The 14834-nt window shown below is 40.9% G+C and overlaps 1 protein-coding gene across 1 annotated transcript in view; it reads left to right on the forward strand.

The window, feature by feature from the left end:
* TOPAZ1 (testis and ovary specific TOPAZ 1) overlaps positions 1–14834 on the forward strand; it is a 47537-nt gene that overhangs the window by 8965 nt on the left and 23738 nt on the right. Inside the window, exons 5-10 of the mRNA XM_044419145.1 lie at positions 1131–1261; positions 3431–3534; positions 5650–5769; positions 7631–7694; positions 8695–8846; positions 10866–10958. Coding sequence (XP_044275080.1) covers positions 1131–1261; positions 3431–3534; positions 5650–5769; positions 7631–7694; positions 8695–8846; positions 10866–10958 — 664 coding nt within the window. The remainder of the gene's footprint in view (positions 1–1130; positions 1262–3430; positions 3535–5649; positions 5770–7630; positions 7695–8694; positions 8847–10865; positions 10959–14834) is intronic.

A 14834-nucleotide genomic window follows, 5' to 3' on the forward strand; every position in this document is an offset into this window, starting at 1 on the left:
GATAACTAGTTCCACTAGTATTGCTCTTACAGTTAAGACATTCTTTATTGTGTCGAGCTTGCACCTGGTATACTGTAGTTTAAGTTCATTGTTCCATGTTCTACAATCTGGGATGAGTGAGAATAGGTCTCTTCTTCCTCCTTTGTGACAGCTTTTGAGGTATCTGTAGAATGCTATCATGTCACCTTGACTGCTTCTCTCTTGAGTTTGATGAATAGGCGAAACTGAGCTGGATTTCATTAGCTTACCTCACTCCAAAAAAACCCCCATAAATAATGAAACTCAGATTTCCCATGCATATAACAATAGAGGGAAGCAGCAGTCCCCCACCGCCACTTCTGGGAGCTGTACTCTGTGATCTCCTCTTTCCTAATGCAGTAACTCAGTAGCAATGGGGTACATTGCGTAAGCAGTTGAGATTAATTTTTTATACTGGACTTGTTCTCTGCAGTGCCTGTGTAGTAGCAGTGTATGAGAACTTTGTTCCTATTGACAGCTATTCAAACATGCTCTGTTCGCAACCCCAAATGCTAATGTGAGTAGGAATGTAATTCCTGGGAAATTGTGAACATTTCTGAAAATTACATTTCATTATGAAAATGTGCATTTCCAGAAGTATGCATATGCACATTTTAGGAAGTATGCTTTTGTACAGATCCCCTATTTGCATTCTCATACTTTAGTCGTGGAGAGAACTGCCTGTTCTTTGTGGTCTTTGCATCACTTGTGAGCTTTGTACCTGCTCAGACCTTCGGCAAGGGGCGGCATAGAAATGTAATAATAATAATAATAATAATAATAATAATAATAATTTCTGTAGCTGAGAGGTTTAGTTCCCAGATCCCTCATGCATTGCCCCATTGCACATGTCCCTAGCAAGTTCCCACCTGTCCCCTCAGGTATTCTTTGAACACTGTTGTCTCATTAGTTCTCTGTCATATTTTTACACTATTTTGATTGCCCTTTTAGTTTAGTTTTGTTTTTTTGAGGGGGAGAGTTCTGTTTTCATTTAAATTGTTTTGGAGGTATCTGCTGCATGATACCTCTGGGTTGAAGGTGCTGTTTTGCAGATATATTCAGTGCAGTAGAAAACTCCCACTGATGGATAAACATTTTCTCTGTTTGTTCAGCTTGGAATTTAGTGAGAATGCACAGTATATTTTACCTGCAAACTGTGACCATCAACTGAAATTGCTGCTTCCTGCTAATACAGCAACTGCTTCCCCACAGCAAGATGTATCAGTGAAACCATGGACAAATGGTATTGTATTAATAATACCTGAATATTTTATTTATTTGCCATAGCGCTTCTTTTATGTATTAATGTAAACACTTGGTTTGGCAGTGTTTGGGCATTAGGAATATGCATTGTGTTGAACCATATATAATGACTTCCTTCTCCATTTTCTGGTTCATAATAACAGTTTTATGATGCCTGAACTTGGCAAATGATGGTTAATACTAAACATAGTTCACCCATAAACTACAGTTGGAAACCATAGTTTGAAGTGGGGCTCTGATACTAATCTAAGTGGTAACCATACTTTGTACAATTCAGATGCAACAGTAGATCGCTTACCATTATCCCACTATTTGGATGACATACTGGGAAAGGCAGGAACATATGATCCCACAGCCATTTAGATGGCTATTCTGTGTTTCGTCTAAGTGTGTACATATTTGTTGGGGATATTAATTTGTATTTGTGGAAGTTAATAAGAAACCTATAAATAAAAGAATGGTGATTCAGTAAACACTCAATTTCAACTTAGTAGTACATTTTGTATCCAAATATGGAGACTTTAGTGTCATTGTACTAAGTTCTACCTTAGAAATCTGAATTCAGCTAACAACTTCCCTTTTTTCAGAAGTAACTATCTGATCAAAATAGTATGGAAGTTGAGATTAATGAAAGCTGGAGAAGTTGGTGGGCTAAATTACTGAACAGATACATAATTAAGTATAATTAGATTATGTAGTTAAGGGGTATTTTAATGTAACTGGAAATGCCATAAAGAATCTTGTAGTTAGTTCCAAGTATACCCAAGGAAGACTTGGAGTTGTAGAAGTCTCTCCCCCACCTCCATCCACTGAGCACCACACAAGAAGCTAAAGGACGTTTCAGATACAGTTTGATCTGGTAGTTCAGTAGCTGTGCAGGGAACAACATCCCACTGAGCATGTAGAGCGGTTAGAAAAATTCATATTTCTTAATCATATGACATTTTGAGAAATGTATCCATGTAAAGCAGTGTTGTAAGCCAGATCCTAGGTAATCTGGAATCCAGAGCTCTAGATGATATACCAAATGTACTGTTCTCTGAACCAGTATGTTTGGATTCCACAGCATTAACTTGTGTTATTGTCATTGTTGTTTTCATTGTTGCTACACTGAATTTTCCTTTTGCAAGGAATCCAAGGAAGCTTACATAGTTCTGCACTCAATTTTTATTCTCACAACAAGAACCCTCTGAAGTAGGTTAGACTGAGAATCCATGACTTCCCAAAGTCATGCAGTGAGCTGCAGGGATGACTGGGAACTAGAACCTGGATCCTCCAAATCCCCAGACCGACCCTCTAACTGCAGTATCATACTGGCTCTTAAATGGAACTTAATTCGCACAGGTTCTCAGCCTTGAAGTCAGACCAGATTACTGATGGTAGTACCATAACTGCTGTTTGTACCCCTTCACCCTTCTGAGACTTTAGAAGTTACAGAACCTCATCATTAAAAGTGAACTATTCCTGTCACTTGTGCTCATTCAGTTCACTAAAGTAGTGGTATTACATCCCTAGGAATGTAGTTGTGGAACTAGAAGCTTAAACACTGCTGTGTCTGTAATAAATATTGTTGCTGCAGTGAAGGTATTGCTTAGAATATGAATTCAAGTGAAGTGACTGTTAAATCCCTTTAGCCCTTTGGAAAACATACTCCCCTCGGTTTGTTGTAAAGCTGTTTAGCAGAATAACAAAGAACAGTTTATATAAGTCTTTCCAAACACATGCAAAAGTCTAGGAAATGAGTGTAATACATGGCATTTCTGACAAAATGTATACCTACAAAGTCATGTGTGTGAATAAAAAAAAAGTAGGCACTGTCCTGTGTAGATGTGAGAGTGCTGTAAACAAATTGCCTTGTGTTAAATTTAAGAGTCCCTTATTTGCTGTAGTCACATTCATTTTGAAAATGACAAGCTTATTTTCCAGTGTGGCATTAGCCTGAGAATTTCAGCTTTCATTTTTAATGGTTTCTATCACTCACAGTACTTGAAGAGAATTAAAATGTCAATCTGAAAGGAATAAAAAAGGACAGTTGTCAAATCATCTCTGGAGCAAGGCCGGATAGGGTGAAAAAATATTTTTTTAACATTGTAGTGAATTTAGATTTAGGTATAATTGTGCCAAATGCTCATTTTATTCTGTTCAGCAGTATTTTCATCTTCATTAGATTACAGATTCTCCAAGAAAGGTCCTCAGTTGCCTTCATCATACTCTAATGGTTTTGAATCTTGGAAAATAGAGAGAAATACAGTGGTAAGTCTTCAAAGTACAAGCTTAACATACAGAGTGTTTCTTGAGTAGCTAGAGAGAGGGTTTCTTAGTTCCAGACTCTTGGAAAGAGGGCCAAATGGCTAATAGCTGGAATGGGGAATCTCTGGTGTGTGGACCTGATAAGGACCACAGTGATTCCCCATTCAGCCCAGCATCTACTTCAGCTTCCCTTTCCCTTCTGGCAGGGAAAGAAAGTTCTTATCTTGGGAACAGGTGCTTTTTCCTCAATAGCACAGAAAAGGTTCCCCTTTTCACCTTGGGAAGCACTTGTTGATCAGAGATAGGAGCTTTCCCTCTAGTCAACTGTTCATTGGGGATAGAGGTATTTCCCTCACCCCTGGAAAGGAAAGAGGAAACAGGAGTAGAAGAGGCAGAAGAGTAATTCGGTCTTGTTTCCATCTGAGCTTGGTCCTGCAGAGGCTCGTCCTGCTGGCTTCTGAATAGAACATGAGCAAGCTTTTAAGTAAACATGGTGTTGGGATGCTATTTATTTACATGGTTAATATATTCTGTATTTTACAAAATTTCCGAACAGTGAACAGCAAAAAGGGGGAAAGGAATCAAAATATGGATTTCAAATATTAATGGAAGCTCTCTGGGCAGTTTACATGACAAAACTCAAAACAATAAATACAACAGTGTAGTAAAAGGAATCAAAGAAATTATAACCAAGATAAAGACCAGCAGTAATACGAAGATCTAAGAATATACTAATGTGATCTTTTAAACTCTACACCTAAAAAGCCTGGGGAAATGGGAAAAAGTCCTCAGGTACCGGAAATATCACCACATGAGGCAGCAGGTGAGCCTTTCTTGGCAAGTCATTGTCCAGCTGCAGCGCCACCACCTTTTCTTAGTTAACCACCAATCTCTCCTCAGATGGCTGAATCACCTGGAGAAAAAGCCTCTAAGGATGCTCTTAGTGTCCAGGTATATGTTCCTTTAGGCAGCCTGTCCCAAGCCATTGAGGGTTTTGTAAGTTTAAAGTTTTGTAAGCACTTTAAATTTGTTCCTGGAATGTACTGGCAATCTGCAGTTCGTAGAGCATTGACATATATGATCATATTGGCCAATCTGGCTTCTCTCTTTGGATCATTTTTCAAAGGTAGTTCCATGTATAACACTTTGCAGTAATCCAAACAAGAAGTTACCTGTAGCCATGGTTGTATCCATTGAAAGAAATGGAATGGGAAGTGGGTTTTTTCCAGTACTGTCCACTTGAAGTTTGAACATCTCTGTTCCTGGAATGCATGTACGCACACAGATTTTGCCCTGGGCGTCACACTTTAGTGAGTGAATGATCTCCTGCAGGAGCAACTTCACTGTCAACCCAAATACCAACTTCTGCATGTAGCAGGGATGGAAAACTCTAGGATGCACCCCCCCCCTCACCCCAGAGGCTTGACAGGGTAAAGAATCTTTGGTGTTAAACCTTTGATTTGGTGATCAGAGGTGCAAGTTTGTCCACATGCTGGGTTGGGTACTCTTGAGTGGGCTTTTCCTTTGCTGGGCTCCACATTTGGAATGCTTTCCCTAAAGAGGTCTCCCTCAGCACTGCAAGGGATTCTCCCTTGAGCTAGGTCCTCTTTTGGCCTTCACATATAAGGATAGCCACTTATACATTGTAGAAAAAACAGTACATTGAACTTGTGATAAGTTTATTTTCCACAATTAATGAAGTGTACCCTCCCTGGTCTGGTGATGTTCACTGCTGGAGACTGCAGGATGGGATTCTCTGACTCATTCTTACTCATCCTGTTAGAATGCTTGAGGCCTAGGATGATTTTCTTTACTACTGTTTTCTTGGTTTCTGGTAACTTGTGAGCTGCATTATTGAACAGCAATTCCAAGGCAAGTTAGTTGGTAAACTTAGTTTCTTCTAAAGCTTTTTATACTTGTTATATTATGTTCTGATCCCTTTATCCAGTGTTGTAAAAATAAAACTTACTGCAGTTATGTCTAGCATTTTTCATCTCTTTTAATGCATGTTAGTCCCTAAAGATACTGCTGGAGAGATTTGAAGTATGAAGATGAAAGATTTTCAAATAAGAATTCTGAGGTGAAAAAAAATGATTATCCTCTTGGGTTATTTTGCAGACTAATTTAGGATTGCCTTATCTACCTCGTGGATACTGTAGATCACATTTCAATACATTGAATGGTTGTGAGAGACCAGATTGCTGGTATTCGCATTTTCCTGTATTAGGGAATGAAAAGGTAAAAACAATATGTTTTTTGTCTGTATACAGTATTTGATTTACATTAACCTACAAAAGGGTACTAGATGCAATGGCTTGACTGGATCTTCAGAATAAGATTTTCATTAATTGTGGAATGATCTGACAGTATTTCTCTCTCACATCCATGTTCCTCTCTCTCACATCCAGTAGCCAAATGTACAGAAATCAAGTATGTAATTCATCCTTGTTGAACCATCACAGTATGGTTTTAATTCAGAGGTTGTGTGCACCAAACTGGTGTGGCCAGACTTGTTCAGCAGAAGTGCTACATATGGTAAATGTCAGATCTTTGAGAGTTACAAGTGGGTGCCCATGGGCGGCAAGCCACAAAATACACTCAGTCACATGTGGCTCCTAAGCCTTAATTTGGCCACCCCAAATTAGATAAAGGTATACTAGTGTACCTTTAGCCCTCATGGAGACCCTTGGCCATGCAGATTCTAAATTATTGTGGGTTCTAGAGGTCGAACGTGGCAGTTGAATGGTGCCTGGTACATTTTAGAAATAACTTGGAACATTGCAGTAATGGGCTTTATGAATCCACTATAATCAGAAGGAAGCGTAATAATAAAAACACTCAGGCAGTTGTCTGTGGTGGGCTTTTTTCCTAATGAATATAGCAGTAAAACACATCTATAATTCCAGAGTGGCTATTCTCTCTATGCAACATAAATTCAAATACCTACTAAACAGAGGTGCATTTTTATTTTGAAGGGCAGCACAACTGTTTACCGTTTTGTTTGTATTTGCATTTTTATTATTTCTATTTCCTGTTCCTTTGCAAGTGTGTACCCTACAGGGGACTGAAATGGTAATCTTTATCTAGCCAGTGTTGGTTGTCAAAATGCAGTAGGCAATATCCACGGATGTTGAGCAAGCAAGGCTGCGTATAGGTTGCTTTGTATACCCTTGGTAACTGTGAGATCTATGTGTCATCTGTTAAATGTATCCAGGAAAAAAGTGCATGCAAAAAGAATACAGGAAAAAGGAGGTGTCCCCTTTCCATGGGGCCTAGAGTAAAGGTGCAAACAATTGAGGGAAATGAAAGTAGTTGACAATGCTGAAAGAACAAGAGACTCTCAACCGAAAGTGGGAGATGTGTTGCACCCCTTTGGGGGAAAAAATCCTTTGCCACTTTGCTTTTAAACAGACAGGTAGCAAATTGACAGCTGCCCAATGTGCACAGAACAGCCTATATGGAGCCTTGCTTGCTTGATGTTCGTGGATGTTGCAATACTGCGCTTGGACAGCAGACACTTAACAGGACATTAGCTGGGCAAGGATCCATATTTCAGCTCTTTGTAGGTGTGCACCTGTGAAGGACTGGGCAAAATGATAATTGAAAAATGCTACAAATGGAATTGTGCAGGTTTGTGCTAGCACCACAACCACCAAAAAAGGGGGGGCAAGCCTGTGATGGTCCTTCCAAAGTGCTACTTAGACACTGGTGGAGTGGCCGTCACTGGCAGCAGCATGGACATCACCACCAAGATTGCAAGAGATTTCTCCTACATTTGCCAAGCGGCTTGCTTACTGCCTCTTCCAAGTTCTACAAGTTTGCATCCCACAGTGGATCATTTCCCTGGGTTCAGACAAAACAACCACCTATCATGGCTTTAACAGTGCCTATAAAAATCCAGGTTAATTTGTTGTACAAAAAAAAAAAGCTGCCTTACATGCGAGCAGATGACATGCGTCCCTAACCATATCCCACAAAAGCAGTCTATGTGTTGCTCTTCTGCCATGCTCACTGTAGTTTGGTGTTTATAAACAAATTAAAATGCTGTAGATTCTTATGTTTTAGAAAAATATAATAGCTACCTGGTTTGATTTTCTAGCTTTGCAGTGACATACTTAAGAAATACATAAGTATTGGAGAAGTAGTTCTGCTGCAGCGTGCAGGTATGATTATATGCAACATAACACAAACCAACATGTTGATCTTGAGGCCTCATATACACTAATTTTTAAGTGACTATGTGTAAAAGGCCACATAATGCATCCCATTAATAGCTCAAGGATTATTGTGGAATACAAGCCCCTTAGTGTGTTTAATAGTAATCTGGCTGTTAACATTATAATGTCCAAACCTGGTTCCTGGTATGGATAAATGAGTTATCAGGCTTCTGGCAGTGAGTGTTGATCCTGCTGCACTTATTGAGGCTAATATGTAGAGTCCAAACAGATGCAAAAAACTGTACCCAGTATCTGAAGTTGACTGTACTGTATCAAGAAATCATAATACAGAAGAGAAATTCCAACTTGAATGGGCTTTCTTATGGTTTAAACTAGTGAAGGTCTTTTGGTTAATGCTGCTATACTTTATATCGGAAACGGAAACTTGAGTAGAGCATATTTATGAGACGAAGGCTTTTCCTGTCTAATAAATAAAATTGGCAATGGGTAAAGATATCATTCTTCAAGGTATAGTTTATGCTGGCAGAGAAACTACATCAATCTGCAATAGGAGTTTGTGGATTTTTTTGTATATTCAAGGCAAATTTGATGAGGTTTATGATTTATTAGCTGCTTCCTTTCCCCCTTTTAGGTAAAGAAATGAGCCAGTGAATATGAAAGCAGCCCAAAGATTGAATGTTCATTTAATTCTTTGGTGGCCCAGCTTGAGATATATGATTATTTTCAGATCCATATTTTACTAGACCAGTTACTGTACAATTAAATTGTTTTTATGTTTTCATCCAATATGCCATGAATTCAAAGCAAATCATATCTTGCAGAGAAAAGTTGTGTTGTATTGATTACAACTCTAACTGTTCTCTAGTAAAAGAATTTCTACTGTGTCATTTGTTTTACACTTTTCTAAAATCACTGTTAATTCATATTTCACTAGTAAGTTATTCTAAACATTTTAAAAATCTCACAAATTTTCCATTTTCTTTAGTACAAATCTTTACACATTACTACAAAGAAGGTATTCCTGTGGAGCACCTGAATTCAGAAATACTAAATAACCTGCTAACATCTTTGCTGCAGTCGTGTTTGCTGAAAGAACTATTTCATGTAATCCACACTAGCATAATGATTAAAATATTGGTAAGTAACCTTGCATTTTTCACAGCATTATGCAAGTTCAGTTGAGTTCCATAGGACTTACTGCCAGACAAGTAAGTATAAGATAATAGCCTAAAAGGCCTTCTGGTTCATGATATAATGATTTACTGTATGCTTATCATAATAAAATATCAGTTTTGTTTGCTGAAAGTTTTGGCATGTCTGTAATGCAAACCTACAAGACACTGGGCTCCTCTAAACTAGATTATGGTTGACAGTTGGAATTTGTACAACATTCAGACCTACAATTATGCTTTAGAGTTTGTTTATATCTTTCATATGTGCAGCTGTTGGACCACCACTTAGCCTGCAACATGTACTACTTTCACTGTGATAAGCAGCTAAACTTGATCCTTTGTAAGTCACATGCAGTCCATATCCCATTCAGTAGAAAATGGCCCTTATAAAATATTAGTGCCTTGGTACAGTTAGCAAGCTCATGTCTACCAGGAGGGACAGCCTGAACTTAGTCTTGTTTTTAGTATATAATTAATAGGTTTAATTTTGATTGTGAGCTGCCTAGAGGTGCTGTAGCACAATAGGCAGCATACAAATATTCTAAATAAATAAACCATTGCGATGTGTGACCCAGTTGCATTTTCCAGTAAGGATGTCAGCCAGGCATTTCAAGCAAAAATGTACACAAAGTAATGGTTTAAAAGACATTTTAACATTTGGGACATTAAAGACTTTTTATAGATATTAGTGCCAATGACACTGTCCAAGTACGTATGTTCCTCTTACAGTAAGACATCCCCAGTTCTAAGTCTTGCCAAAATATCAGCTAGCCTATTGAACCTAAGTAATCCACTCTTAAGTATCTGGAATGTGCCCTAGTAAGCCCTTCAGGTACTCTGCTGTCAGCTTGGTAGTATAGTAAAGGAGGAATAGTTCCCTTAACAGCTGAGCACTTTGCAAGGCTGAAGATTGATCACTGTGTCCTCCTTTCTTTTTGCAGCTTGGGTAATGGGTGCATCTATATTGTGAATATTTTCAAACTCCCTCTGGAAACCTCTTACTGACTTAACAGCTCTCTGGACTGTGACTGTTGTCTTATAGCACTAGAACGGTAGAGATTACCATTTGATTTTTGGCCTGGTTCAGAAGTCCCCAGGCAGCATGGTTGTTTTCATGATTGGGGTAACACATTAGAATGGTAATGCCTGTATCTGAAACCAGTGTAAATGTTGGGGAGACGTGGTTACTTACCTTACAGCTATCTTATCTGAATCTTGAAGTTCCCTAGTGTAGATAATACTACACAGGCAGGGGATCCCAGTCTCTGAGAAATAGCAATCACAGTTCAGGGAAACACCAACCCTCTGAATCTGTGAAGGTGTGAGCTAGCTAACTCATTTCACAGTAAAATAGTATTTTACATTATTCTTTGTGGTCTCTGCTTTACAAATGTGAGCTCTGCATGGGAAGATTCTAAAGCTGATTAAATAGTATTCAGTGGAAGGCCAGCCCATAGACACACCTAGCATGAAGGCAGCCTCCCACTGAGACCTCAGTTCTTCAACCACCATTGTGAGTGCGTCAGGAAGTTCCACCTCCACTTAGCTTGCAAAGTTGTTCGTCTCTTGACTACTACTGATTCCTATATTATCAGGTTCTTCTCACCACTTATCTTCTCTCTAGAAGCAGAGAGAGAGAGAGAAGAATAGTATAATTATCCTTGCCTCTTTCTTCCCCTTACTTCGCCCTTGTCAAATGGACAATGGTGCTTAAAGCCCCATTCCACAGTTGCACAGTGTGTGATAGTAAACTTCCTCCTAAGGACAGCCACTCTCTATGACTTATCTATGGGCTGGCCAAAACTTCCAACTTTGAAATCTTCCCAGAACAGCTCCACACTTGTGAGCAGAACCCACATGTGTGAATGTATAGATGACCATTCAAAAAACAATAGTTACAGGTAAGGAAACCTGCCTTTTTATTTATAGCTTCATTACACCTAATGCTTTAAGGTCTAACTTGAAGGTATTTTTGTTTGCTTAGCCAACTGCAGATGTTCTTCTCAAAGTGTTTGAACATGTGGCTTCTATGAAATTAAGAGATGCAGTGCCTGAGTTAATAGAAATCTCTTGTAAGGTATGACTTGGATTGTTTAATGCCATCCTAATTTTTTTAATAACCTGTGCCTATTGATTCTACTTTCTGTATTAGTTTTTATGTATCTGTTATGTATTACCTTAGAAAGCACACAAATGTATTGCTTTATTTTTAATTATGTATTTTTATATTTTATATAAGTATTTTATAGCCACCTAGGAAGGCCTTGGCAGTTATAGGTGGCATATAAATACATATATAAATAAATTAATATTTTTACAGTATCTCTTAATGAAGGCTGTGGACAGAGTGATACATTAGGCTAAAATCCTTTAGAAGGTTGACTAGAGCCCATAGGAATCTTAGAATTTTCAAGAGAGATGAAAAAGCTTTATAAATATGAAGCAGTCATGAAGAAGGCCCTTCTGTTCTTAAAATATTATATACCTGATATGTCTGGAAAAGTGATTGACTGAATTTGATAACTACAAGAAAGAGGTCATTTTCTGAGTTATGATGGGAGCAAGTAGGCTTGCTGCTGAGTTTTAGAACTGTAAATTGCTAAAAGATGTGGAAGCAGAGTTGAGTTGTCCTGTGAATATTTGCATAAACCAGTGCTACCTTGCCCAGCTTCTCGATACCTCTGGAAAGCTGTGGCTTCACCTTCATTGGGAGGACTCAATCCAATTACTACTGCCTTAGATATTTTTGTTTGACTTAGAGGTGTGCTTGTTCAGTAGCATGAAATTCACATCTCATCTAAAATCAGTTGGCTGAAGTGACTACTTCATGTTAAGATCAGACCTGGGCTTTTACCACAGGTACAGAATAATTAGTATTGTTTAAACTGAGCCTCAATCCAGATAAGACAGAAGTCCTGTTAGTGGGCGGATTGAGGTTTCCGGTAAGTGATTTTGACCTTGTCCTGGACGGGGTAGCACTCCCTCTAAAGGACAGGGTCCGCAGCTTGGGAGTACTCCTTGTTCCACAGTTGTCACTGGAAACCCAGGTGGCAGCGGTGGCAAGGAGTGCTTTCCTACAGCTTCTGCTGGTCCATCAGCTGCATCCTTACCTTGATGAGCACTGCCTAGCAATGGTGATTCATGCTCTGGTAACTTCCCAGTTGGATTACTGTAACATACTCTATGTGGGGCTGCCCTTGAAAATGGTCTAAGTATTTCAGCTGGTACAAAATAGAGCGGCCAGACTGCTGATGGGGACCGGCCATTATTCTCATATAATGCCAGTCCTCTACTAACTCCACTGGCTTCCAGTTGAAGTCTGGGCCCAATTCAAGGTGCTGGTTTTGACCTATAAAGCCATAAATGACTTGAGACTAGGACACCTGAAGGAACATCTTCCGTGTATGCCATCACACCCCTTAAGTTCAGTGGGAGGCCATGCTCCAAGAACCCTCCCTAAAGGAGGTAGAAAGGACATGTACTCGGAACAGGACCTTCTCTGCGGTGGCACCCAGATTATGGAATATGCTCCCCAGTGAGGTTCGCCTGGTGCCAAGCCTATACTCTTCGATGCCAGGTTAAAACCTTTTTATTTAATCACTATTTTAAAAATTAGTATATTTTCCTTCTTCGTCATGGCCTCTGTGCATCACACATATGGGTGCTGCGCCTGCACAGTGTCTATAGCTGGGAAGATTTAAAAGCTTAACAGTTTTGGTGGGAACTCTGCACCCCTCCCCCCCTACAGTATAAGAAGGCGGAGTGCCCACCGTTTCCTCAGTCTTCTTGTGACCACTGTTCGCTGTGCCTCAAGCCTTTCATCTCTCAGTTCGTAGCTATATCATGTATCCCGCTCTCCCTTAAACTGTTGTTTCTTTTAGCTTCTTGTTAAGATTCCAAGTTATTACCCTCCCTGTTAGAAGTTTTCTTCACATCCCCCCTCCCAAAAAAAGTTTTACTCTCTCTCACATTCTAAGCTTCACTATGTTCTCCTTTTCATTCTCGATGCCTCAACGTGCAGCTTTCCGCAAGTGCTCTCAGTGTGGATCTAAGATGTTTCCTACTGATCTGCACGACCTGTGTCCTCTTTGTCTCGGAGAAGAACACAGGACTGATAAATGCAGCCATTGCCAGGCCTTTACAAAGCAGCCATGGAAAAATCGAGAGAACCACCTGCGCAAACTCTTATGAGACCAGGCCATGCTTCAGTTTGATCAACTAGCGGGCCAATCCACTGTGCAGCCCTCCTCTCAGCTGCCCCTCTGCCCCGCCCATCAGCTGATGGTGCTACTCTGCCGGAGGGTAAGCGCTCCTCTAAATCTCCACACAAACAAAAGGAGAAGAGAAAGCACAGTGGATTGGACAAGTCCTCAGGCCACAAGAAGCCTAAGAAGGACAAGGTGGACAAGACGGTGCATATATTCAAGAAAGCCAATCAACCCTGACACCGTGATTCGGGTTCGTCTGCTCCATCAGTCCCGACGGCTGCTTTGGTACCGACACCAACCAGACCAGCTCTCCAGCTGGCAATGCAGGTGACTTTGCCTGGGTCCCCATGGTGGGTTGACCCTTCCGTCCCCTATTTGCCTGAATACCAGGAGGCAGCCATATTGGGATCGATCTCTGATGGAGAGATCCGGGACTCTCCTCAGATGGTGCCTCCGATGGCGCACTCGCCCACACCGCAGCCATCGCCTCAGCAGGTGTGATTCCAGCAGCATTACCTCTATCCGTCCCTCTGAAGAATGGGTGCAAGTGCCCCATGGATCGGCCCATCGTGAACCTTGGGACGACTATGCACCGTATGGGTACTACCCTTTGGTACGCAACCGTACTCTCTCTCCGGTCCCAAGGGACGTTCCATCGACTTCTAGCGCAGCTCAGTCCAGGTGCCCTTCTTCGCCAGCCAACAACTCCTCCAGTCCTCCTCTCCATTATGACTCTGAGTCGGAGGACTCGGAAGTAGCATCCTCTTCACTGGATGCGGTGATCACCACTCAAGGTACCAGCTCACCGGAGGAGTCGTACTCAACGTTTGGGGAATTGATGGTGAGATTGACAAGGTCACTGGAGATTGAAGCCCAGCGCTGCTTCAATCCCAGTACTGATCAGTTTTACAACATCATCAAAAGCAAACAATCCGCTGCCATCATTGCTGCTTTTTTTTTTGTTGCCACTTATGACCACACTTCATCAGGTGATGATGGAACTGTGGAATTTCCCCAATCAGCCGCAGCCGACTTCACGATGTTACGAATCCATGTACTGAGTTTGTGAACAGGATATTCCGTTCCTCCTGTGTCACCTGAGACCGAACTCAATCGTCATGGAGTTGTCTCAAGGCCACAAGTCGAAGGAACATACCACTCCTCGCAATAAAGAAGGGTGGAAGATTGACAAGTTGGCTCACCGTATTTACACTGCCACAGGTCTCAGCCTCCGGATTTCCAATTATGAGGCGACGCTGGCCCGCTACCAGTATTTTCTTATGCAAAAGCTGGAAAATATCACAGTGTCACTTCCGGAACAGCAGCGAGACCTGGCCCGGATTTTTACCAAAGTGGCAATGTAGGTGGCAGTCTAACAAATCTCCACGGCGAGACACCATGTCGATTGCGACTCAAGGGCCCTCGTTGGTGCTGTAGCCCTCCATCACCATGCCTGGCTCCGGAATTGCAACTTTCTGGATGAAACAAAGCGCCACATCGAGAACATGCCCTTCGGGGCTGTTCAATGCTCAGATGGACCTAATCTGAACAATTCATGAATCGCGTGTGACAGCTTGTCGGATGGAAGTCCCCAACCAGTCTCGACATAAATGGTCTTGGTCCTGTCCGTCATACCAGTATCAACCCTATACACAATTCTCTGACTGGCAGCAATTTCAAGCCTCGTCAGCAGCACCGAAAGCAACCACCACAGCGTTTTCAACAGAGCTGCCGCTGCCCAGATT

The sequence above is a fragment of the Varanus komodoensis genome, unplaced genomic scaffold, assembly GCF_004798865.1.
Source record: "Varanus komodoensis strain SLA01 unplaced genomic scaffold, ASM479886v1 scaffold10, whole genome shotgun sequence".
NCBI classification, from domain to species: domain Eukaryota; kingdom Metazoa; phylum Chordata; class Lepidosauria; order Squamata; family Varanidae; genus Varanus; species Varanus komodoensis.